The sequence below is a fragment of the Pseudopodoces humilis genome, chromosome 7 (assembly GCF_049639895.1).
Source record: "Pseudopodoces humilis isolate 2021_Gansu_Grassland_sample_001 chromosome 7, ASM4963989v1, whole genome shotgun sequence".
NCBI classification, from domain to species: domain Eukaryota; kingdom Metazoa; phylum Chordata; class Aves; order Passeriformes; family Paridae; genus Pseudopodoces; species Pseudopodoces humilis.
In genome coordinates, this window is record NC_142206.1 from 45,563,528 (window position 1) to 45,589,437 (window position 25,910).

At 37.0% G+C, this 25,910-nt stretch overlaps 1 protein-coding gene across 4 annotated transcripts in view; it reads right to left on the reverse strand.

The window, feature by feature from the left end:
* Positions 1-23,491, reverse strand: part of PTPN21 (protein tyrosine phosphatase non-receptor type 21) — a 44,996-nt gene extending 21,505 nt beyond the window's left edge. For all 4 annotated transcript variants that reach the window (XR_015772863.1, XM_005520206.3, XM_088057169.1 and 1 more), the window contains exons 1-9: positions 23,080-23,491; positions 19,302-19,672; positions 9,033-9,202; positions 6,455-6,552; positions 4,741-4,808; positions 4,233-4,303; positions 2,838-2,925; positions 2,546-2,634; positions 75-162 (exon numbers count right to left, since the gene is read on the reverse strand). Coding sequence is in view for 3 of the 4 variants with exons in the window: in XM_005520206.3 (XP_005520263.2) it covers positions 75-162; positions 2,546-2,634; positions 2,838-2,925; positions 4,233-4,303; positions 4,741-4,808; positions 6,455-6,552; positions 9,033-9,202; positions 19,302-19,481 (852 nt within the window). In the remaining variant the exon portion in view is untranslated. The remainder of the gene's footprint in view (positions 1-74; positions 163-2,545; positions 2,635-2,837; positions 2,926-4,232; positions 4,304-4,740; positions 4,809-6,454; positions 6,553-9,032; positions 9,203-19,301; positions 19,673-23,079) is intronic.
* Positions 23,492-25,910: the final 2,419 nt, after the last annotated feature.

Genomic DNA, 25,910 nt, shown 5'->3' on the forward strand with positions numbered 1-25,910 from the left:
TTTGAGTTAAATTATCAGTTTTAATTTGTTTTTATTTACAGATGACCTAGTGAAAAAAATTAAAATTTACTCACAGTTTGGAACTGAATTGTCTCTTCTTTGTTTGCCAATTCTAATGCAAAAAAGGATTTATTGTGGGACATGTTGGCAATATCATGCCACCTGCAGACAAAAGGGACAGGATATGACTGGACAAGCTCTGATTTTCGAACCACAAAAAATGCGGCTGCAAACCAGAAGCACCATCAAGAATGTGGATAAAGAACATCTTCATGAGGGGAAGAGGAGGGGCAGACACTGATATCTTCTGTCCCGTGACCAGTGACAGGATTCAAGGAAATGGCCTGGAACTGAGTCAGGTGAGGTTTAGGCTGGATATCGGGAAAAAGTGTTTCACCCAGAGGGTGGTTGGGCACTGGAACAGGATCCCCAGAGAAGTGGTCACAGCCCCAAGCCTGACAGAGTTCAACAAGTGTTTGGACAATGCTTTCAGGCACGTGGTGTGACTCTTGGGGTGTCCTGTGCAGGGCCAGGACTTGGACTCGATAGTTCTGATGGGTCCCTCTCAAGACAGTATATGCTATAAGTCTACAATCCTATGAAAAAACATTTTATGGTTCTGTGAAAAAGTTCATTAATCTATCTGAACAAGTTGTAGACCATCACATCCATACCATTAACGGCCACTGAAAGGAAAACACATATGAGACTAACTCCTGGGAAGACGTACAGCATGTAGAGTAAGATTATTACTCGTCTTCCATTTGAAATTCTTTCAAGTGCTCTTTAAAAAAAAATAATCAGATTTAGACAAATTTAGTCATCAATAAATTATAATGTCCCAGCTGCTTGAAAGCAAGCCCTACATTCCAAGAAAAGAAAATTAAACCTACAGTAAACAAAGCCTTTAAGGCATTATTATGCATATTTACTAGAACGCTTGCACACTGACAGATGAAAAAAATTTAGATTGCATAAAATATATTTATTCATATTTTTAAATGCAAATTTAGCTTGAACCCTTAGTAGTATGTTAGTGTGAGTACCACAGATTTATTAAAAGAATATTCTGCAGTACACAAACACATGGAAAAAGCATGACCTGCATATAGGACTCTCTCTAAAGGTGTTTTTATGTCTTCCATTTTCATTACACAGTCTGTTAGTATTTTCCATAGCTATTGCCTCATGTATATGAGGTAGAGAAACATCAATCTCTCCATTCTGAGGCAGAACAAAAATCCCTCAAATTTAAGGCCTTGGTTCATAAGCCTTTGTGGGCACAACTATGAAATTACCTGAACCAATCTCAAGCATAACCCAGTCTTTGTAAATTATACTAATGGGTCATTTGTCTACACTTTATTGCCACCCAAATAACATGATATTGTTATTCATGATGGAATTTCCCATAGTCATACAACAAACAAGCAAAAGAGCAGAAAACTGGATCCTGAAATTGGAATATAAATACTTTCTGATGCTTCTCAATGTGCAAACTTTTTCCTGTGTTTACAGACTGCATCTACAATTCTTTGATAATTTATGTGAAATGCATGGACAAAACTTTATTCCTCTCCCTGTGTGTTTGGTAAGTACAGCTGCTGTTTAATGCTGTAGGAAAGCAGAGCAGGGCACTTTGATGACCCCAGACAATTAAAACGAGCTCAGCATCAGCTCTACTATCACAGCAAAGACAGACATTTTTCTGAAGAACATTTAACAGTAGTGAATTTCTAAACTCTGTTAAACAAAAATACTAACAGGAAGAAGTATAGTTGGCTACTTTCTCTAATCCCAGAAATTCACCAGTAGTGAAGTTCTAGTAACTGTTGGATCATAGGATGTCAAGATTTCTGTTCATATTCAGTTAAAAATTCAGTTCTAGAAGATTAAAGTTCATGAAGAATAAACTCTTTCTTGCTTTAGTAAAAACTGAATTGCCGAGACTCATTTTATAAAAAATCTCAAAATGTTTTTTAAAAATTTATTCTGAATTCTGCCCAAAGATGCCCAAGCAACCCTTCTTAAAGTCAGTGGGAAGCCATTTAATGTGAAGACTGATTTTTAAGTGTTTAGATGTTAGAGCTCTGTCTACAATTTATAAGAACATTCAATAATAAACTAAAACAATGTATGAACCCAAAATAATAAAACAAATGTTATCATGTAACTCTCCACATATATTTATAGTATATGAAAGGAATTCCTGGACAATTTCGCAAGTGAATATTTCTATATGAACTGATATGACAATCTCAGGATTTAAAATGCTCTATGTGTAGAGAATTGCTCATTTTTGATTCAATAAATGTTTGACAATGCAACTGTATATTAAATATTCATGTCTTAAAATTCATCTGTCCTAAAGAGATTCATTTTGCAGTTAATACATTGAGAAATTCCCACTGGATTCAGTATTCATTGTAGCATGATGACTATGAGACTGTGTTCAGGCCATATCTAAGAGACACTTATTGTTCGTGAGGAACACACTTAAAAAGTTAATGTTCACTAAGATATTTTATGAAAGAACAATACTAACCTAAATACAACAGGAGGACGACCATTTTTATGTTTCACAAAGATACCATCAAGACATGCTCCAATGAATATGTCACTTCCTTGGCTGTCCTGTAAGAAATACAGAAAAAATTATCCTTGTACAGAAAAAAAGTCTTTGAAAGCACAGTAACGTAAGAAACAACTGTTTTTATAATTTTGGAGGAGAAAATTCTGGTTGGTTTGGTGTTTAGGTTTTATTTACTTTTGGCAAGAAGTAATCACTCTAAACAGGGAGAAAAGGGCAACTAGACAAAGACCAAAACCCCATTTACCTTTGCAGGATAGGTCTCTTCACCATAGCCCTCCATTCTTTCTACTTCTTGCATATATAACATTTCTGCATCAGGAGGAGTAAGGCCTCTACAAATAAAACAACAATCAGCTAATACTACCAATAAGAAAAAAAAAAATCTTTGTTTTAGTCTGAATGACACCGTCAAAGCTTGAAGAGCATCCTCAGGACACACAAGCAACCATCAAATCATGCTGTTTCTATCTGCACCAATGGCTGATATATTTGGCTCAGCCTTTACACTTTCATTATAATAACTTCCTCCTCTCTGACATCTTTAGGGGTAAATGGCAACAAAGATCAGTTAAAATTGCCATCTCTACTAATGGCATACAGTTATCACATTCTTGATCAAATCCAGCACTGGCTCCACATTTCCTCACTTTATCAGAGGCATACATGTTCAAGACATGAATATCCTCTAAACTGCTATAGGAGAAATACAAAGTCTGGCATTTTACATTTCAGAAAACACAGTTTCATCTTCTAAACGTTGACTATTTTACTGTAATACTTTGAAAACATGAGGACAGGATCTGTAGGTAAAGACAGAATTCTTTATAATTAGTCCAACTGACAAAGACTTTTCTCACAGACTTGCAGTAGCATCATAGGGCTTCAAAGCTCATGTTTACCTACCCACCAACATAGCTCAGTTACCTCATAGACATATTTCTACCTGAAAAATCCTGACATGCTCATTGTTATGTCTCTCAATACTTTTTCAATCACAAATGTCTCAATTTCTTCACTCTTTCCTAATGTCATGAAGATTAAGTTTTCTTTGCTGAACCTGAACCACGCAATCTTGTTACAGGTGCATTTTAAAGACAAGTAAAACTGCAATTTTCATACTGTTGCCTTAAAATAATAAAGGAAAATAGTCAGTATTATTCACATAGTCACAAACGTTTTTCACTAATGAACTGATAAAGACAACTTTACTTTTCTTTGTCCTGGACTACTGAAACTTAGCTCCCTTTTACCTAAGATCATAAGCATTCAGGCACAGTTACTGTCTCTGCATTTCTCCTGCCTTTAATACCTCCCAATGTTGTTTATCATGAAACCCTTACAGGGTCAGAACTTCACATGAACAAGTCAGAAACACTATAGAGGTGAAGTCTCAGTCTTTAATTATGTCCTGTATTCTTTTCAAGCTGAATCCTCTAATTTATTTTACTAAATATTCTGTTCTCTTTTTCATTTTAATTCAGCAAAAACTCTTGTAACTTTAATACAGATGTACTAGAGAAAAAAACTCATTTAAATCAAAGTGAAATTAGTCCAACTGCATTTCAAGATTCACAACTTTCTGAGCTACAGAAGCTACTGAAGACTAAAATTAAGCATTGAAGAGCTTTAGACATGTTACCTGTACTTCTGATGTAGCAAGGCAACTTTCTGTGTTGCTTCTTCCAGTATTTTTTCTTCTTGTAGCCAACCCTTAAGGTAAAATAGCATTTGTGGAATGATATACAAAAAAATTCTACAAAATCAAAGGGTTATAGTTTCTTTGCACATGCGGATCCACCCTTGATTCTAGTCTTGGAGCTTAGATGCTGTAATATGCACAAATAAACCCCAAAAGCACAAACACTGCTTAGAAGTGGTTTTACTCACTTTCCCATCTGTACCTCAACCTTCTTTTCAGTGTAATGTACAATAAAATTGAAAAGATCTTACTACATCTTTGTTTCTCCATAATATATATCTCACTCCAATCCCAAAGAAAACCTTCACTAAATTTGACAGCCTAGGGAGCAGTAAAACAGATGGATCATGAAAGCTTCCTAAAAATGATTTGCATTTACCAAATTTAAGAAGGATTTAAATTTGCTAATTTAGTAATTTAAATGCATCAATTTAAAGAAAGTACTTACCACTGGAAACAAAGCAAATCTTTGTAGAAACTCCTGAGATTCATACCGATCATAGTCTCCAAAATCCGCTGAAAAATTAAAAAATATTGGATTCAAACACTTTTAACGAAATTATTCAAAACCCAATTAACTGCAGCAGGATCTCCAAGTAGCAAACTTCCATCCTATTGAACTACAATCTGAAAGTAAAACAAGAGAGCAAACTAATCAATGATATTTATAAAGAGAAAAGGTAAAAAAACCCAACTTTTCACCTTCTTCAGAAAAATTGGTAACACTCCTTGTGGATTGAGAAGACGAAATGATAAAACACTTATAATGGAAGTTATCTATCTTAAAGGGGAGCACCTCTGACACATTACACCATTACAGCTCTTGAGATAAAGCAGTGTTTAGAATTAACCTATTGTACTGATTTTAAATGCAGATCATTCTTGAAACCAGTTGACTTGAAACAGCAAGCACTGCTTCTGTTCATTCACCAGCTAAAATTACTAACCTACCTGGTACAAGCTACTTCAGTCATTGGAGCACATTAATTTAGAACCTGTGCTTTTTTTTTTGAGTTCTTTTTTTCACTGTGTTATCAATACAGTTAATCTGTTACACAAGAATACAAAAAGGAAGGTAAAAACTAAAAGGATGACTATTTTCCACCTGGAAAGAGGGTTATATTAAAAGATTTCTATAAACAATTCAGTGAGCAGAGAGACATTTACACTGTCCAAATACATGGAAGTAGCACAGCAAGATTTTTTCAGTTAAAGACCATTAAAACCTAGCTTGGATTAAACAGATTCACTGTTATATAAAAAAGGCATTAATACAATTTATCCTACTCCACCGGTAACCACATTTTCAAAATAAGATAATCATCATCTTTATTGATGATGATTATCATGATACAACCAATGCATATAACTAACATCTAATCTTTGGTTGTACATACTGCCAGTGATTTTAGGTGCTGTTCAATTTTGGCAGTTTTACAATTGCTGTTAGATGTACTGAAGTGGCATTCACTGTGAATGATATACAAACAATATACAAACACACTAAACACAGCTGTTGCCATTACAAACTTTTGAGAGACTTAATACCAAACAAGCACGTTGCTCAGAACACCAAACATAATCAGTGCAGACAGACTCAGGACTTGTATATACTCCATCTGACCCTAACTAAGAAAAATAAAGCTACCTTTTTCATATGGATATCACAGAACAGTGTTTTCAGGAGTGATTTGAACCCAAGAACTGTTAACAGTCTTGCACACTAACTTGAAATAATCTTATATGATAGGAAATTTTGGATAAAAAGTGGAAATACAAGTACATTCAAAGATGCTTATTTATGAAGAGACATGAGAAAAAAGATTATTCATTAAGAGAAAGAGAGGAAGCGTTTGTTGATGTATGGCAACAACTGAAGCCTTTTCCCCCAAAGGAACTCCAGTTCAAATAATTCAAATCCAGCTCCTGAAACTACATGTTAGATGCCCAGGTATATCTTTGAGGACTGCACAGAAGCAAGCTCAGTGCCACTGATCCAACTGTTCCTCTCATCAGCCCATATGACAAAGTCCTAAGGAGCAAGACATTTCATAACTTACTAAATTGGGTCTCTTGAGTGACAAATAGAAAACAGGCAATAGAAAACATATCACCAAAGTTTCTAAAGCAACATTAGCTAGTTGGCACAATCTCTTACTTACCCTGAACTGCCAAACCAGCCAGATGTATTGCTTGTTCCAGTGTGCAAGGAATGCTGCCCTCCAAAATATCTTTCTTTAATTGCAAGTAATACTGATACCTACAGTGGGAAAAAAGAAAAGAAAAAGCTAACATGGGCTTCTTAATTTTAAGAGATAATAGAAGACTATGCCTCCATTTCCTGTTCCTCTCTACATTCCCCAGTTTGTCTTCCTCATCATTTGGACCCACTACTTCAAGGCCTTTTAAAACTCCTGCCTCCCTTTCGCACATTCTAGAATCAGTGATCTTAAAGAACCTCCACAATTTCTACTACCAAAACCTTTTTTTTTTCCCCCTCTTCCTTCCTTAAAATTGTTGTTATTGTCCATTTGCAACATTCAGTAAACTACTGTTGGATTGCTGCATTTTCTTCCAATAGATCTAACAACGCACATTCCCACAATCCCAGTAGTGATTTTCAGTCTGAGCCACTATTTGCCTGAATTTTTCTGCCTCTTTCAGCCTCCCACAGAATTTTCTATCTGGAGCCCAAAACACCTCAAAATTGCCATTACAGCTACACAGACTTGGCCAAGGAGGACATTTGTCTTCTATAAGCCTAGTTTTAAAAAGTTCTTCCTCATATTGTATGTTAACTCTAGTGAAGTAAGGTATTAATAGTGAGAACATGGAAATACGTGCTATAATTCATTCAGTGATTAGAAAAGTCAGGTAAACACCACATAAATTTTATTCATGTTAATGGACAGCTCTCTTCCCTCACTGTTTACTGCCCTTTTAAATACAGTGATAATTTATAAATATTGTTTAGACTCTTGGGGATCCTACTACAAAAACACAGTGTATCATATGACAGTACATAACATCCCTATACAACACACACAAGAACAGCTGGGAGTAGACCTTAAAAAAACAGAAAAGAAAAAGTCCAAGGCATTTTGGGAATGAGTCTTCCCAGTCAAGAAGCAGAAGGTAAGCACTTTCCACAGAACTGCTATTAAAAGTAAACATATAGATAAAGAATCTTAACATTACCTCAACAGAGCATGTCTCTTAATCTATAGCACTTCCACTTCCTGGTGTGCATTAAACATATAATTTGCTTGAACATGCTCAATCTCACTTATATCAAACAGGCATGAAAAAACCCACAGATTTCTGAAACTAACCCAGACTCTTGCTATCAAAGTAAGTACCATCCTCAAGGACACAAGCATAAAGCTGGCACATAAATTCCTGCTTTCTACCAGGCAGTACACTGCCAATTTTTTCTTAAATCTACAGCATAAACACCATATTCTTTAAATAAATGCCAGAGAAGACTATTCAAGGTTTTTGAGGCAATTTAGCTTTCCAATGCAACACCACAGTATTTATCTTACTCTAATGTATTCTAGTACACCAACACAGAATCTGAACCAGAGATTTTTAAGCCACTAAAATTGCCAAGAAATGGCACAAAATTTTAGTTTTAGAAAAAAAAAAAATCTTTCAGAAATTTCCCATAAACACAAAAACTAAAGCTGCCAAACATTAAGCAGTACACAACAGCACCGGTGTCTGCACCAACAGGTGACCTGGTACACCTGGTGACCCTAAAAAGCTTTCATATCACAATTAGCAGGAAAGGTGTCTGGCAGGGTATTATAGGAACAGAGACAGTTCATGTAAACACAGAATAAATGAAGATGAAAAGCACCTCTTATCATCTGCTTCAACTCCCCACCCAAAGAAGGGCCAACTTAAAGTTTTTAGCTTAAATGGGTTATTTAATACAAACAAATATTTTTGAAATAATGTGATTGTAATCCAGGTATAGGTTTTGTACTCAATTGCCAATTAAAAATAATCATTAAATCAGAACTATACCCATCAAGCCATTAAAAGCCAATGTACAGGTCCATAGGAATAACTGGCTAGTATACATGCTCAAGTTTATTTTCCCCACTGCAGTCAGCAACAATTATGAGATGTTCTCCAGTTTCACAGTAGAAATGTACACGTAATACCAGAACTAACATCCATATTTATGGCTCAATGATACACAAAAAAAAAATCACACTCTGAAGTCTAGTCTGTAGCTTGCCAATGTACTGTACTAAAAGAACAGAAAGTACTGAAAGCAAAACAAAGAAAGCATATTTATTAAGCGTAGCTTAATAAAAAAATCTGCAAGTGCTTTGTCCAGCACTTTATCCATAGGATAGATGCTCATGAAAGCAACATATGCATCTTCAAAACAAACAAAAAAAAACAACAAAGAACCAAATTAAAAAGTCAAACATGAAGGGACTAAAACAATTAAAGGTCTGACCATGCAGGTATGCCTGTTACTTAAAACAGGTTTGAGCAGATTCCTGAGATCACAAAAAGTTAGTTGCTTGCTTAGTTTATCACATATTTTAATTATTCCAAAGATAAATTAGCATACAGTTTGAACATAAATTCTGCCTAAAATAGTTTTCATTTCTATAAAGTTAGGGGAGTGGAAAGCAGACAACTTTTAAATAAACTACACATTTCAGAATGCTGAGAGCAAATTCGTAAACACGTAGAAGTTTATACTAAGAGATTTACCTGGTAATCTCCTGCTGAAGCTGAGAAACAGTAGGCACATAGAACACTACTCCAAAATACACAGTTGGCTCCAAGGCATATTTGTCCAGCTGCTTTTTCAGAGGCTTGTCCAAATCTACCCATCTGCGTTGATTCTGCTTATTGTAATACCAGAGACTGAAATATGTAATCTGAAAAAGAGGCATTCCAATGACGAAAAAAGTTCATATTGTGATATTATAAAATGTACGAAAGTCTTGCTACTTAGAATTAAATGTTTTAAAACACTGAGTAAGGCTATGGGTTATTGAAAACTTCAGGGAACTGCAGAGACATTTACCATAAAAAGCAGACATTACATCCAGATAACTAACTCAGGTACATAAGTTCCCCCACCTAAAACTGTACCAGAACCACTCTTTATTTGGAAACAGTTCACAACTCATAACTGTTGTGGCAATTCACAGATGCTAGTAAAAGGCATTCTTGTGTGACAGGAAATCTAAGGAAAAGTGGGGAAAGCAAATGGAAAATGACACAGTACAGCAGTAGAGCAAAGCATGGCTTCTCTGGGGACCTGGCAGGCAGGCTCGCATGGGATGCTGAAGGACAAAAGAGCACAGGACAGCTGCTCAGTCAGAGCTGAGCTCATTAAAGCATATGCATGGCTCATTGCATGGGCAGGAAAAGTCCAGATACAGCAGAGCAGGAAGGTATCTTGCCTGAGTGGGCAATTCCTGACCAAGACAAAACACAACACACAGTATGCACTGGAACAGACCACCTGGAGAGGCTGAGGAGTATCACCCTTGGAAGGTCAAAATCCCACTTGACAGCATCTTCAGAAACACAATCTAATTGTTATCAGAACCTTTCCCAGAAGGAGTCTGGATTAGAGTATTTTTTCCCTTGCTCCACAGTACAGTTCTATATCCGTACTGCAGAGTCATCCACTAAAATTGAAATTTCTCCACTATGCTTAAACTAGCTAAAATCTGCTCCCACAGTACTTATTTCACTCAGATCTGGACTGGAAAATATTCATGTCATTATCATAGCAAAACTAGATATCATAATTAGAAGTGTTTTAACTGAGGGAGAGAGTTAAGTGAATGTTATGAACTACCAATTAGGTCTGTAGGTATTTACATGAAAATTCTCCAATTCCTACATAAACTTTAATGTATGGAGAAATGGTAGAAATACCAACACCTTTAATCCAATATTTTTCCTTCCACATTTTCAGATATTTTTAAGTTACACAAAATAAAGCTTTTAAGGATGAAGTTTTCTAAAGCAGAGGGAATATTTATGGTGATTTCTCTAAATCAATCATTTCTGTGAACTAATCATTGTCTCCCTAGTAAAAAAAAAAATATTTACTGTTGTTTTCTCAAAAGCTCTAGTATTTTGATACTGTGGGGCAGAGATTTGAAATTCATAAAGGAGCAACAGCTCTTAGTAGAAAAAGGCTACTTCAGTACATTCCTGCAAAAACTCGCCCATATCCAAATCTGAAAATTCTTATACATACATCTTCTTAATTTACAGTCTAAACAGAATGAAGAGTCCACCCTCATGAGATTCCAGATTTTCCTTACAGCTCTGACAGGCTGACTGTGTGTGCAACAACCACAGCATGGGCACATATATCCCATCCCAAATAGAGAGAAACTGAATCAGTGCTCTGTATCAGTACAGACCATCAAGTAATTTGAGGCACAAAAGTCAAGGTGTAGCATTAAATTAATAAAACTATATATTCCATAAAACCATTTTGTTTGGGATATTAGCAAAAGTAGGAAATTAAAGCCAGTTCTAAGGCATAATTTTCCTTTGGCATTACATACTGGCAAACTGTACTTCTTTGCTCCTCTCTAAATTAACATAAACCTGGTTCTAAGTGATTGTTGGTGGATTTTGGTGTTTGGGGGCTTTTTTCCCCAAGGTTTTAAAAAATCCTTTAAGTTAAAATTAGTGCTAGCTACCATGTAATTGCAAAATTAGTATTCATAAGATAAAAAATAAAGATGTTAAGACAAAATCTGCCTATTTAACCTTGAGATGATTTCTATAAAGTCTAAAACAACTCTGGCCCTCTGATAAAAAGACAGCCTATAATATAGAAAACAAATTGAATTAGAACTATTCAAAGAAGAAAAAAAGCAGTTTTTTTCTGTATAGAAGAAGATATCTAGAGAAAGTGCAGAATGAGAAAGTTTAAAAATTACAGTAGAGAACCAGACTATTCCCAAATCAGAAACAGACTTCTCTGTAAGCAAATCCTACAAACCAAATTTTTCTCAGGTGGATACTGTGTGCTGATGACTTCCAAATGCTGAATGCCAAGAGTCAAATTTAGGAAGTCATAAATACTTTGAGTTTCAAAAGGACAAAAGAAATATAGCTCTGAATATAAACAATATAAACAACACATTTCTCATTTCCCAGTCCAGGCACACAAAGTTTGCTGATACCTTAAACAACATTTGATTTCTATTCTTCAATACCTCAATCATTAGGTCACCACCAGCACCCCACAAGGATATTGTGAAGACAGCATTTTAAATTCAGTAAGATGTTAGGGGAAAAAAATCCAAACAGTAGTACCACAGAAACTCTGTTAGGAAAGAAATACCATGTTCACTGCAACATCACATGTTAAAAAGGACAAAATGTACTGAATGTCTGACTACTCCTTAATCCTTCCTGCAGACTGAGTAAGGAAAGGAATGCGTGTAAAAAGGTGCATTTCTCTTTCATCACAAGACTGTTAACACCATGCATGCAGTCACAGGAGCCAAAGCCAAACCATGATGCTGACATTCTGCTCTGACCGACCCAGCCCACTTCTCTGACAGGACAAATACATCAGCCTCGGGCTGAGCACTACCTAAAATGTGGAACCACAACATTCTGGGTGAGGGCAATGGCCATGGCAGAGACTGAAAGTAAAGAGGAAGAGCTACAGCTGAAAGACTTCTATAGACAAAACCACACAAACACATTTGTAAACCAACTAAAAATACACCCCAAAAAAATACAGCAATTGTTTGAATAAATTCACTTGCAGCCTTGGTGTACTTAAACCTCATAGAAGCACAGATGTATAACAAAGGTGAGGAGAAAGAGACCACAAACACTGCCACTGTTTCAAACTCTCTGATGTAAAACACTCCTGGGCCTACACCCTGAATTTAAACTGAATAGACTATGTATTTATAAGATCACTTGAGCAGATCTATTTCTTTGAAACACTGACCGCTTTTTCTTGCCTGCACACAAAACTGAGCAGTTACCAGCATAACAGGCTAAGAAAGATGTTTCCACATTTTAAAATATCCTCTGGAATCCAGCATATCTTTAAACAAGCCATGCAACATACTACAGACCAAAGCTGGTCTTCTGACTTATATGCAAACCTTTCACTTCACTTCAAGGGCAGAATTTGATCCTGCAAGTTTTCAGAGGAGCTTATGCACCCTGGAATATTCGCACTGATTAAAATAGAACCCACTTTTATTCATTGCTAAAACATTTTATTATTAGCAGCTCAGGACAGCATCCAGTGCTAAAAAGAATGGCATGACATAATTCTTAAAATATGTTAAGCTGTTAAGATTAACGCTACTTTGAGGTTCTTTTATTTTAGTGACTTATTCAGGACCCAACCCTTCTGAAGAAAATCAAATAGAAATAAAAATAAAATAAAATTTTTGCACAGTTAATTTCTATCTATTTGCTTTCTGACACTAGGGACAGAAAAAATTTTTGCATAAAATTTCAAGAGCCATCGAGAACACAAAAGTACCAAAACTCCCACACAGTATTCAGAGCTCACAAGTTGGTGGGAGTGACTTCATCATTGAAGTCACCCAGACTAAGCTAAGCAGAGGAGTCTCACCAGGTGTGAGTGTCACAAAACTGCTTTTCTGCAGGTGACTATATTAGATCTTTTGGCATGATGTACACTGAAAGTCAGAGAAGTGGGGCTGATCAGCCTTAAGAAGAGACAAAGTAAAACCTTACTGTGGACTTCAATTGCCTAAGAGCAGGTGACAGATAGAGAAGACAGAGCCAGAGTCTTCTTGGAAGTAATCACTGCAAGTATGAGAAGCACTGGGGACAAACTGCAATGTGGGAAATTCCAGTTAGATCAGGAAAAAAATTTCACAAGAAGACTAGCCAAACACTGGAACAGATAGCCCAAAGAGGTGTCAAATCTCTATCCTTGGAGGCACCTGGCTGGTAAACTCACCCAGGCAACCTCTGAACCACCTGATCCTCCTGAGTAGAGACCATGCAACCCTTGGAGGTCCCCTGAGGCATAGCACTGTTCAAAATTTACTTCAATCTTATATATTTAATAATATATTTTCCAGTTAACTTCCATATTCTGTACTATAAATCTTACAAAATATGTCATAGATTACAGACAGGCTGGAGAGTTGTTTTCTAATGGTCAACACTGTGCTTTCCAATTAATGCATATGGCTACCCGCCTCAAGGATACCTGAGGAATCACCATCCTAAGATCTGGGGAAAAAAATCAGAAAATTGAAAACAATAGTAGAAGATGGCAGCTGAAATATATTTTCAGGCTTTTCCTCCTTTACACTGAACATACAAATAAAACAAACCATGAGACTTCCCTGATCAGAATGCTGAAAACACCTTCTCGTTATTGAAGGCTAAGCACTGTAGTCAAACTCATAAAATCCCAGTTAACCCAAGGGCTCCATCACGTTATTACATGCTTGGAAACAGAACAGCTCCTGCTATCAGGATAGTACAGCTTAAATAAACCACATGCAGGAGAACTGGGTCAATAATCCTCTACTAGTGCAACTGGCAGATACCAACTGAAAGCTTTTCCCTGCACCCAATGTTAAGAGCTACAGAAGGAGACAACAGGCCTTAAAATTCTCCAGAAACTCCACTCTTATCACAGCAGATAACCTCCTCCACAAAACTTCCCAATCTCTAGCTGAGACAGCACTTGGAGCTGCCTGTGTGGACTGGCCAGTGTACAATATCCAAGACTTCCTGGAAGTGGTGGAGAAAAAAAACTCTGTGACTCTCATCATGTACCAGCCACCAAGTAGAAAGCTGTACTTTTCTATATACTACCATGACCAGTTCTTGCAGAATTAGGAGGATCAATGCAAAAATCCCTCCCTTTTCTCCCATATTGAAGCTATTTACTGTAAGGTATTTTTGCCCATACTGTTTTTGTTGTTCCAGTACTGAGAAGCTCTTCAAAGGTAGCTGTAGGAGAGAATATTTAGCAGAGTAGCTAGATGAACAGAGACAGTTTATTCTTAAATCTTAGTTCTTTCATAATGGAAATGTTTTTTCCAACACTCACACACACAGTTACTTTCTCCTAACTATTCAAATATGGATATCACAAATGCCGTTTAAACAAAGTAATTGCCAACTATAGTTTAAAGCAAAACAGAGGGATAAGAAATAAATAAGCAAATCAATACGTTGCAAGGTAATCTGATGTATTCTAGTTTATTCAAATGAAACATTGTACAAATCACAATACACTGTGTTTCACACCCTTCAAATATCTTGAATAAACAAACTTCTAACAGGCAAGGAAGACTGCTGTACTCATCAGGACATTTGACAAGGGTAAGCTGACTAATTTACAAGCTAGAGCCATATTTTCGTAGTGCACAGAAAACATTATATCCAAGACATATTTTAACCTCTGGCAGAGATAGGTCAGTTATCAACATGACCTAGAAATGTAGAAATATACTTATTTTGAAAAAAAACATGTTACTTTTTCCCACCACTCTTCAAGGCTCTGAGAAGGATGAACTCACATAACTGCTTTTGACTTCCACCTTACACATCACTGACATCAGAAGTATCATGTTCCCATTCATCAGAGGCTTAAGTTCTGATTGCTTTACTAAAGGGAAAAGACAAATTTCAAAGTAAAAATACTAAATGATAAGCTAATGCTTTTGCTTCAGAAGTAAAGAAAACTTCCTCCAAAATTGGTATAAAACTCTACAGCAATTCACTGACATGATGGTAAACAAAATGCAATTAAGTGGTATATCCAAATTCTGACTTAACTTTATAAAAATGCTAAAGAAATCATTAGCAAGGCTTCCTAATTGCCACTATTGTTTTCATGGAAGAACCTTAATTTTGTCCTGCTCAATATAATAAGACTGAGTGCAAACCCTTTACCTGAATGTATAACTTTTTTTCTTCAGGAAAAGGAAGAACTACAATAATTGAACTGAGGCAATTACATATTTTTGTCTGACCGCTCTGTGCTTCAATTTATCTTGATTCCTAAATTACAATTATCACACTCTTATAAATAGTATTTGTTTTAGATGGATTCAAATTTGCTTTTTAATAAAGCAGCATTTTTAAAACTAATCAAATTACACATGGAAGATCTGCTTTGTGATATACATTCCTCAATTTTTCCTCCCCTAATTATAAGAAAAATCTGGTTCAGGGAGGCAACCACAGCAGCTCAACTATGAGCACTGCTTTTCCTCTTATTTCTGCAAGCATCAGCTAAAATGTTGTCAGACTTTGATACAAGACATAAACATAATTGTGATATTAATTATAATGTCATAATTATGACATGATCCCTCTGTCATTATGTGGCCCAACTCTTATTTGTCAGTCAATATGGCTACTGATATATACAAACATAAGAAAATTTTTGGTTGCACTTGGTCTGATTTTAAAAACACTCTTTTCATAAGCAAAACACATTTAAGAAACCACCAAAATAAATTAAAAGTATTTTTGATGTTTTCTCCAAAAGAGAACTGATGTTTTAGAATTCAGAGCAAAGTTTTACAGCATAGTTCAAGAATTTCTGAAGCACTGTTTCAGAACTTTGAAGTTATTCCGGATCCAGATAACCTTGGCTCCTTTTCCTCTGCATGTCGAAAACAAACACAGGAACTTCCATATGCACAATACATACACTCCACAGAAGTTCCCTGCCACTGGTTCTTATATTTGTACTCTATCACATATCTGCAGTTAAGTCAGACTCTGCTTGTACACAGTAGCAGAATTTGCCCCTTCTCTCTGGTTTAGAAGCTATATTAGAAAACAACAACAACAACCCAACCATGATTGAAAAGAGAAAGACACTAGTTATAACATCTTCTGCCAAACCTAGCTAGCTAATATACGTAGCCATATCACAATTTTTTAAGAATGTCTGTATTTTCAAGGATTTCATTTGCACACTCATGCCCTAGATGCAAGATTAGCACTGTTGTACATACTTTTTAAGGCAGTTAACCAGCAGAGCTCTCAGCAGTTTTTCAGAACTTGTGATTCCAGAATGGTTTTCTGTAACAGCTTTTTGCATAAATCATGTTTAGTTATAGTTCTCTCACAGGATAAAAGACAGACTATGCTACAAAGGCTAAGTAACTTATGTTCAGTGTTCCTTTTGGCTCCTTTCCCCAGTTCCTCAGTTTAAGAGAGCTGGATTACATACTCATTCCTGATGAGTCACATTCTAGGAATACCAGAAGATACTCAATTTGAGGAATTCATTTTGCTTTTCTAAAAAGTTTACCATTCAGTAAAAAAAATAAAATTGTCAACATATGTAAATCTTCCTAAATGCTAACTATGTGTCCATACTAGTATACAACTTGGAAACTGAGCAGTACTAATTGGAAAATCAGAAGAAAAACAGTGTTTAGCCATGCAATGCATACTTTGAAGATTACTTATTTACATAAAGATCTGTTAAAATAAACATCTAAAAAGATGGCACACCATTAAGAATAGTTCAGTTCACTGTCCAAATTCAGTAATTCCCAGACTACACCAGAAAGAGGTAATTTCAAATGTTACCACTGAATGTGTAAAAAATGATAGAGATTCCCCTAATGTCTCTTGCAATATACTGTTTTAAAGATGCTTTGGAACTGCTTGTCCTAGCTGCTTACGCCATATACAGTAATCTGAAACTGTTACCTTGGATTTCAGAATGGTCCCGAGTCTCAGGATTCACATAAACAGTCATACTTTCATGTTTAACACTTGAATTCAACTTCATGCTTTAAGGCTGCTACGTGCACTAAAAATATGCAACTTCTTACAGAAATACTTTTTATTTTACTGTATGAAAGACTAAAGTTGTTTTTGTAGATTTAAAAGTGCTGAACACATTTTTCTTTCTGAAAACTTTCTACTAAGCAAGCCGTCAGGAATCATCCAGTATCTGCTTGGCAAATCTGACTATTTAAAGGCAGAACAACTTTTTTTTGAATGCAAGCTCTGGAAAGTAATTTATATCCCTATTTTCCATTCCCTTTTATTGCAACACATTTTCCTGCCAAAATAATCCATGCAAGAATGCATGACTGAAGGAATCTGCTCAGAGTTCAATGGTGTACTGTCAACTCCCTTAATCTGATATATGACTCTTAATTGAGGGAATTGCATCTCTTGCTGTCTTTTTTTTTGTTTTTAAAAAAGATTTTTAGGAGTGGTTCCAAAGAAAGAGATAATGAAGAATAGCTGAAAAAAACTGCATCTCCAGCACTCTGACTAGTTCAATAGAAGCTAGTAGTCATCATTTAGAAAGACAATGCCTTTGCATTTTGCAAACAGTAAAAATTCTATACTTTCTGTGGCTTAGAAGTTACATCTGAAAGTGGACAGATAAAACTGACAAACTCCATTCACACAACAATAATTGTATTCTAAATATATGAGATCTGATGTGTTCTAAGTAAACACTAAGGCTACAAGTGTAGCTAGATTCTCCTTTTGCTAGAAGGAGAAAGATTTAAAACAAAAATAAAAGGCACACCCTCACAAAGAGTTGCATTTTACAAAGTAAGTGTACACTAAAAAATACTTGGACACTCTGCAAGAATGCATATTGCAATTGAAAACAACCACAATAAACAAACCCTTATGGATTAATGGCTTCACACATATTTCATTTTTTATTATTCTTTAAACAGAAAGAATAAAAGGCATTTCTGAGAACAAATGACTATATGTAACACTTCCCACTGAGGAATCCTACAGTAACGCATGCTCTCCAAAGTAATAAATGTTTTCAGGATTGAGTTCCAAATATATTTGCTCAGTATTTGAGCAAAGTTACCAACAGTTGCCATTGCTTGACAATAAAAATATAATATTTTAAAATATCACAGTTATAAATGCAAATATTTATTATTAATTATTTTCACAATTACTATATTTTGGTTACCTAAGTCCAGAGTTTTCATCCTGTATTTGAATCCCATAATCAAAAGGTCATTCTACGGCAGACCACACAACAGAACAAAAGCATATTTTTCAGAACAATATTAGCAACATTAAACTTGTATCACTGGTTTTCTCTCTCCTGCACCCCAGAAGTGCACATGCTGTCACAGTTCAATGCCTCCAAAATGAACTAAACTAAACCTTTCAGACTCTAAGGAGAAATATCCGTTCACCCAGGACTGAGAGCATTCAAATACTGCATTCAAACCACCTGTGCTCAACAATTTTACAAAATAATGACATTGGTTCATATGTTGGTCATGTATGTAGATTTCTATTAACATTTCAGAAAAAATTCACTCAACACACTAAAACTGTGGAAGAGTAAATTGCAGTTCCAAAAGAATCCTTCAAAATACCAAGTAAGGAGATTCTGGGGGGAAAAAGGATGAACAGATATTTACATATTCAACTAGCACAAACCAAGTCTCATCATAACGCCAGCACTCAATCTATATGACTATATATGAGCTCCAAGACAGTGCCTGCAAATATATTTGTGGTATTTAAACAAGCAAGACAAATAGTTGGTAACTGGTACGCTTATCACATTTGGTGTTTTAGATTCCTTTCACAGAACTAATCCATCAGAAAAAAAAAATATACATGCACACAAATAACACACTGTCTTATGACTCAAGCCTTGCTGTAGCTTTTAACTGTGTTGCTTAGGTAGAAATTATTTTCTTCCTTTGTGGGTTTTTTTAAGCAGAATTTTCAGCACTGTAATGTTTACAAAACCGTTGCATTGTTTAACATTCTTCTCGCATTTCCTCCCCTTGGACATTTCCTAAACTCTGTAACAACTTTTGCAACTGTTTAGGAGCAATCCAAGTCCCCATAAAGACCAGAAGGTGCAGAAATGATGCAAACACGGGATAGCTGCTCCAGTAGCTGATTACCCTACATGGCAAGGATTTACCACATCGGTCATCTAGCACCAAAAACTAAAGCTATGCCTTCACTTGACAACTCACTTACCTCCCGCAATTCAAGCCTCTGAGCCACGGCTTCCAGACTTTCCTGGCCTGTGCTTTCCACCGACAGTGTGAACTCCACAAATTCATTGTTGAGCAGCTGGATACGAGCCACCAAGCAACTCTTGCTGGATACTGTGTAACGTCGAGTTCGTTTCAATTTTAACCCAAAAGGTAGAGGCATCTTCTTTTTCCCCCAGAGACGGTTAGTGATAAAGAGCTACTACCACTGAGACCTTGAGAGGTGACTAGAAGTCACCTCCTCTCAAAAGGTAAGGAGCTGTAAAGTCTCCAGAGATCAACCAGCAGCAGCAGTATCCATTAAAGCCAAGCAAGTCTTCCACCAAGAGACAAGAAGATACATCCACTGGAGTTCTAGTAAGGAACAAAAGGGAAAGAGAAGAAATACAGGAATCAGAAATACTTTCACTGAAAGGGGAATGATAACATGGGAAAAAGAACATGTATATTTTTTCTAAATCTAAATAATCAGTTTACCTTTCCAAAATGCAGGGCTGTTATGTATTCAAATAATGAAATAAGTACCAGAGTTTCTGGTTTTTCCACAGATGACATTGGGTTTTGGCAAGTTGACCTCTTTTCTTTTTAAATTCACAAGTGAATAATGAGTCTTAATCAGGTGTGACTGCAATGTCTTAAAATAAGTATTTATAAACTGAATAGGTATTTAAATGAAATATGTCTATGAAATCTGAGTTGCCTAAGGTATTTGTAATACTGAACAAAACACATTTTCTTTAAGAGCAAATCCAGCAACCTGGCTTGTTTTTCAAAGCATCGTGCAGCCTCAGCCACTATCGACTGTTGGACTAAACACAAAACCAAGCCCCATAAATGCTCAAGAGGGAAAAAAAAGAAGGGCAAGAGGGGCATTAAAATTCACACTGTAGCCATTTCCTACCAGACAATTGAAGTGCAATTCCTCTAATCTTGCATGGATTACAGCAAGTCATACCCTATTTCTTATGCTCAACTGCTGTATGGTGCTTCAGGTTGTGCTTTGCCTCACCAAGAGAGTATGTGAATTCTGAGAACCATTTATTTTCTAATTTTTCCTTGAAAAACATACTCTTACCCAGACCACAGGTAGCCACCCATCTCCCCACCTTTTGCAAACACCCTCACGCCTCCTTTCCTGACAACTCCATTCCATGCTTTGCCTTTCTCCTTTTCCAAGTGTTTTCTTAGCGCACGCACCCCAGTCTGTGAAATTCGTCACAGCGTCACGGAAGGCTCTGGGCTGGAAGGCGCTTTAGAGATGCCCGCGGTGCCCCGGGCAGGGGATGCCATTCCCTCGGTGAGGCGGCTCTGCCCGGGCCGGGCCGGGCCGGGCCGTGAGGGGCGGGAGCGCGCCCGGAGCCGCGCCCGCGCCGGGCAGCAGCTCTGCCTCTGCTCCTCTAGTGGCAGCGACGCCCCGACGGAAAGGAGGGAAAGAAAACAAACGCCTGCTTCTCTTTTCTAAGTTTTTTTTTTTCCCCCATGTATTAGTAGCACATATTAAAAAGCACAATTTATTTCTGAGGACTCTCAGGACGACCAGACAGGAGGAACGTGAGGATATGCACTTCTTTGGAACGGAGGAACCGGAAGAAGCAGTCTTCCTAGCACACCTGCTTTTAAACTCGAAGGTACAGCTGTAAACAGATACCACATTCTCCTTGGACAGTGATATATCCACCTAGAAACTTATCCAACATAACCACCAACTCTTTAGGCTAAAAACCCCCTATCAGACTCCGTACTGCCCAGCCAGCAGCACGGCAAAGAAGAAAGGAAGGTGGAAAACCATTAAAGGCCTACAATGGGGAAAAAGAGGAGGCGGTGTGGCATTTTTTCTCAATGACATCTTTGCAACCCTGCTCCAAAGAATGACCAGAAGCATATTTCATGACCTCGTTTGTGATAATCTTGAAGCCGTTCTACCATTCTACATAATCCCCATCATCAACAGATACCATCTAAAATCTTAGCTGAATAAAAAAACAATCCTCACCCAAACTAACAAATTTATTTTTGGGTGTAGCTGTAGAATAAATAACAACAGATAACAACAGGTTTCCCTGAAAAATTTAGGGATATAGAGGGAATCCTCACTTTATTACTCCCTCTGCACTTTGATCCTCCAAATCCAGCCCTGCTTGAACAGCATGCAGGGAATGCTCTACAGACAGAAGCTTTTAGTCCCTGTCCACTGCCAGCAAAATCTTGCCCTGGGTTTATTCCTGACAGGGTAACTTTTAGCTGGCTGACCTTAGCTCATGTCCCTGAGGCCCAATTCCCAATACATTCTTTGCACAGTTAGGTGTCTTCTTTGGTGCTACAGCAATGAGAGAAATCAATTTACTCCTCTCTGAAAGCTACAGTCAGAAATGCAGAAGTGTTTTAATTTCAGGTTTTATGGACTGCCACTGAGTATGAAAGAATTTCAATCTTTTATACCCATATCAAGGGTTAGAAAAGTATTCTAAGAGCACGGAAGGAAAAAAAGAAAACCAAACAAAACTAAAAATCACTAACCACAGACCAACCCGGCAGGTGAAATTTCCAAACCATCGAATGCTGACATGAGGCAGCATCAGACTTTCAGTTATTTCTCTATGCAAACAGGTAGCAATGCAAACATAGGAAGGATGTTTAGAGCATAATTTTCAGAATGTGCCAGCCAGGAACATTCTCCAGGTTATGATCTGTTGTTTTCATTAAATGGTCCTGAGCATTTACCCTAAATTATTTCATTTTTGTACGCCTGACATAACCTTCATGACTTCTGAAAGCCATGTATAACAAGAAAAACTAAAGTAATTAAGTTCTAGAACATGTCACAAAAGACCAACTAAAAAAAGATTCCAAACATATAATATTGTCGAATTAAGGCAAGTTTGCTGAATAACACCAGGGTATTATTCAGTATCTTCTACTGCTAGCCATGTGTAGTTCTTGAAAACATAGCTGTGCTGGTTTTACTCAGCAGCTGTGCATTCTGCAGTCCTAGGTGCTCTCAAATTTGCCTGCTGCATTACTTTAAATTCAGACCTACCTGCATTGTTTTAAGCTACTTTAGCCAAAACTCATGGTTACATACTGCCAGGAGTTACAAATCCAACTGATGACCTTTACAATAACAAGCCTTTATTTGCCAAGCCTGGAATTTCATGCAACAGCTAAAAATGTTTTTTAGTGGCCAAACTTTGTACCTTTATATTTCAACAGAAACCTGTCGTTTCAAAAATGCTGTATTAGAATTTCAGCTACATGGCCGCGACTAATGTGTGACTACTGAGCACTGTGGTATCTTTCTTCTTTACTTTCACCTCCCACTCCCCCGTCAATTATTAGCATTTTACTATACAAATATTTTTAAATAGCCAGCATAAATTACAGTAATCAAAATAAAATTGCAATATATCATGGTGAAAAAGGGTTCCTATTACTTCAAATTCTTGAAATACATATATTTTTATTTCAGAGATATCTGGGCAGCCAAAAAAGTAATCAAAATACTCCACCCTCTCCTTGTTTTACCAGTTAATCTTTGACATGACTCTTGGACTGAGCAGCAGTAAGTGCCTATCTCAAACTTTGCCCACCTCCAGAAGCACAGTCCCATAACCATTTCAACCATTTACTTTTCAAAAAGTAAGTGGTTGAAACTCTTCAGCTTTACGGTACACACCAGAGAAGATCACCCGCTATTTTTTTTTTATTATTATTATTATTATTTTATTTTATTTTTTTTGCTGTGTCCGCTGTTTTCCCCTTACCTTGCACAGCGATCCAAAGACACCGGGTCTCCTTTCACATATGTGCAGCCGAAAAAAAGCCCCAGCGCTCCGAGACTTCTTCTCCCGGAGCCATCTCATCTGTGTTCCCCGGGAACTGAGTTACTGTGTTCCTCTTGTCCGAAACAGCTGCTATCTCGGCTAACCCACCTTCTTCTCAGATCACTCATAGTGAAAACATTCCTCACTTCCTGTCTCAAAAAACTCGCTCTGGATATCATTCCACTGGGTAAAGAGCTGGGGGGTGGAAGAAAATACTACAACAAAATAAACCTGTGCCAGCCAGCTCTTCAGGCGGCCTCTTTCATGTGACGCTGTGCCGCATGAGCGCAAATTGCGTTCTCAGGAATATTTTCAAATCGGCCGTCCCTGTGTGCCTCTGTGTGTGTGCATTTAATTTCTTTTCCTGGAGGCGTTCCCCTCGCTCTATCCATGCGGAAGGATACGCTGAAAGAATTAAAGCGAAGGCCCGTATGCTTGTAGCCCATTACCTCAGAGAGTTGGAATGCCTGGCAGGGAGAATGTCAGCAATGAACAGCTGCTTCTCTGGCTACAGGGGCACTACAGAAATAGGGGTTACAACAAATAGCAGGCAATCCTTGCTTTTTTTAATCATATGATCATTTATTTTAAGCCTTTCCAATTAAGGCAAATATCTTACCAAAATTCTGTTGGTCTTGTTTTCATGCAGCTTGGAAATATTTTCAAGGTTTAATCTCTATGTATTTTATCAAATGACCTATGCACATACATTTAGGTCCTTGCAAAGTTTCAGCTGTTGGTGAGATACACAGCAAAAAAAATGCAGACTAAAGGCTGATCTTTCAGCCTGTCTGGACTTAAAAACTCCCAAAGGTGTCAGTAGAAATGATACCCTTACTAACAACTATCTTAGCAAGCTTTAGATGCATATAAATTCAGGAATATTTAGAGTGTTTAACTAATGCAAACACCATAAGAGAGGGTGCTTCAGTCTCACAAGTATATGAAGACCTCTGTGTGTTTGCGTGCACTTGAAATCAACAACTGTTGAGTGCAATTTGGAATATTGGGTCTCCACACTGAGTGAACCAAGCAAAAGTATATACAAACATAGAACCAGTCAAGGATGAGGAAAAAGGTAAAGTGAGTATGTGAACGCTGACTAATAACTTTAAAACCTAGAAAGTGTTTTAGTGATGTGAAGTGCACAAACATGCTACTGTCTGAGCAGGTATAACCTGCAGGTCAACTATGCAAATAGCACGTTGCTCACGAGGACACTAATCTCAGCTGAAATATGTAGGTAATTTTGTACTATAATGAATTCTTCAGAGTTTTTTCTCCTAGACACAATCATCTTCCCTGAGATCAGAGGAGTCTTTTTTTTTTTTCTTCCATACATCAGCCTTAATTATAATGAGCAGTCCATAAGCAATATATAAAACATTAGTTGGGGGAATCGTATGTCGAGTAAAATAAATTAACTTTGAACTAGCCTAAATTGATACCCTTTCTAAAGGTGACTGCTAGAGGATAAAACTGCACTTACTTGCTGGAGAAAACTGACTGATACAATGTATGAAAAATCCAAACCATGAAAATTCGGGGTTACAGAGGCAACCCCTCCTATTTCTAAACAATTCATACTGGAAACAAAGTCTGAATTCTCTTATCTGTCACATTTCCTGTTCTAATTTTTCATCACACCCTTTTCCTCTCTCATTCCCTGCCTAGAACTTGCATTTATTAGACTTTCCTTGCTTTCCACAGTTAGTTCTTGCTGCATTTTCCTTCTGTTCATTTACATTAAAGACAACACCTCATCTTAAAAGAGACAGCTGGGACATTATCAATATGCTCCTCTGCAAATTACATTTTCTTTTGAAGCTCATCACATTTAAATTCACAAATAATATTTTTCTTCTGCTTTTTCCTTCTTACAATCCCAGTTTGTGTCCAAACTTTGTGTCTTTCTGCACTTTCTCCATATTGCACCACCTCATTTTTTTTTCATCTCACCACCTCTATATTACCTGCTTTGCTCCAACTATCAGCTCTAATAAAAGAGACAAAGAGACAATGGCAGCCATGAACATGTAATGGACTCTGGTAAAGACACATCAATAAAATGTAGAGAGATTACCTGAGGGCACTATATTGAGCTTCTGCTTTCCCATTTAAGTCCCAGTCAACACTCAAAACATTCATAGTTCTTGACCTCATGTTTGCCATAATCTTTATTCTGTTGTTGAAGTTTATGTGAAGAAACTTATAATATCCCAGAGCTGAATTTTGCACCCCTTGTTCTACAGGCACAAAGGAAAGTTCCTGCCCACTGGGTTGAATATGGCCTGCCCATAGCGGAACAGGGATAAGCCTATGTTTTTTTAAGAAAAAGAGAGACATCCTCCCTTCCAAGGCAGGTTTTTGGAGGGTTGTTTGGTTGGTTTTTTTTCATCTTAGTCTAAATGTGTGATTGCAGTTTGAGTGTATCAGGCAATGGTAGAAGTTGATGCAAATATTCATCTTATTTCAATTCCAGAGGAACTCTCCAGCATCTAGACTTTGTACTGACTAAAGGTAAAACAGAAAGTTGGAAGTAAGCCAAACAGGAAGCAAAATCAGGCACCCTCCAGGCAGAAAATTTATATGCAAGCATATATTCCTCAGCCTAATGGAGAGTTACCTGTTTGTGATAAAAACACAGGCAGGATAACCCGGAAACTGCTAGTTAAAGGGGCTTTCCCACAGTTCTGAGACAATGAAGAAGTCATGTGGAAAAATATCTTAATTTACACCATGCAAAATAGTAACTTCGTGAACTGAAAAGT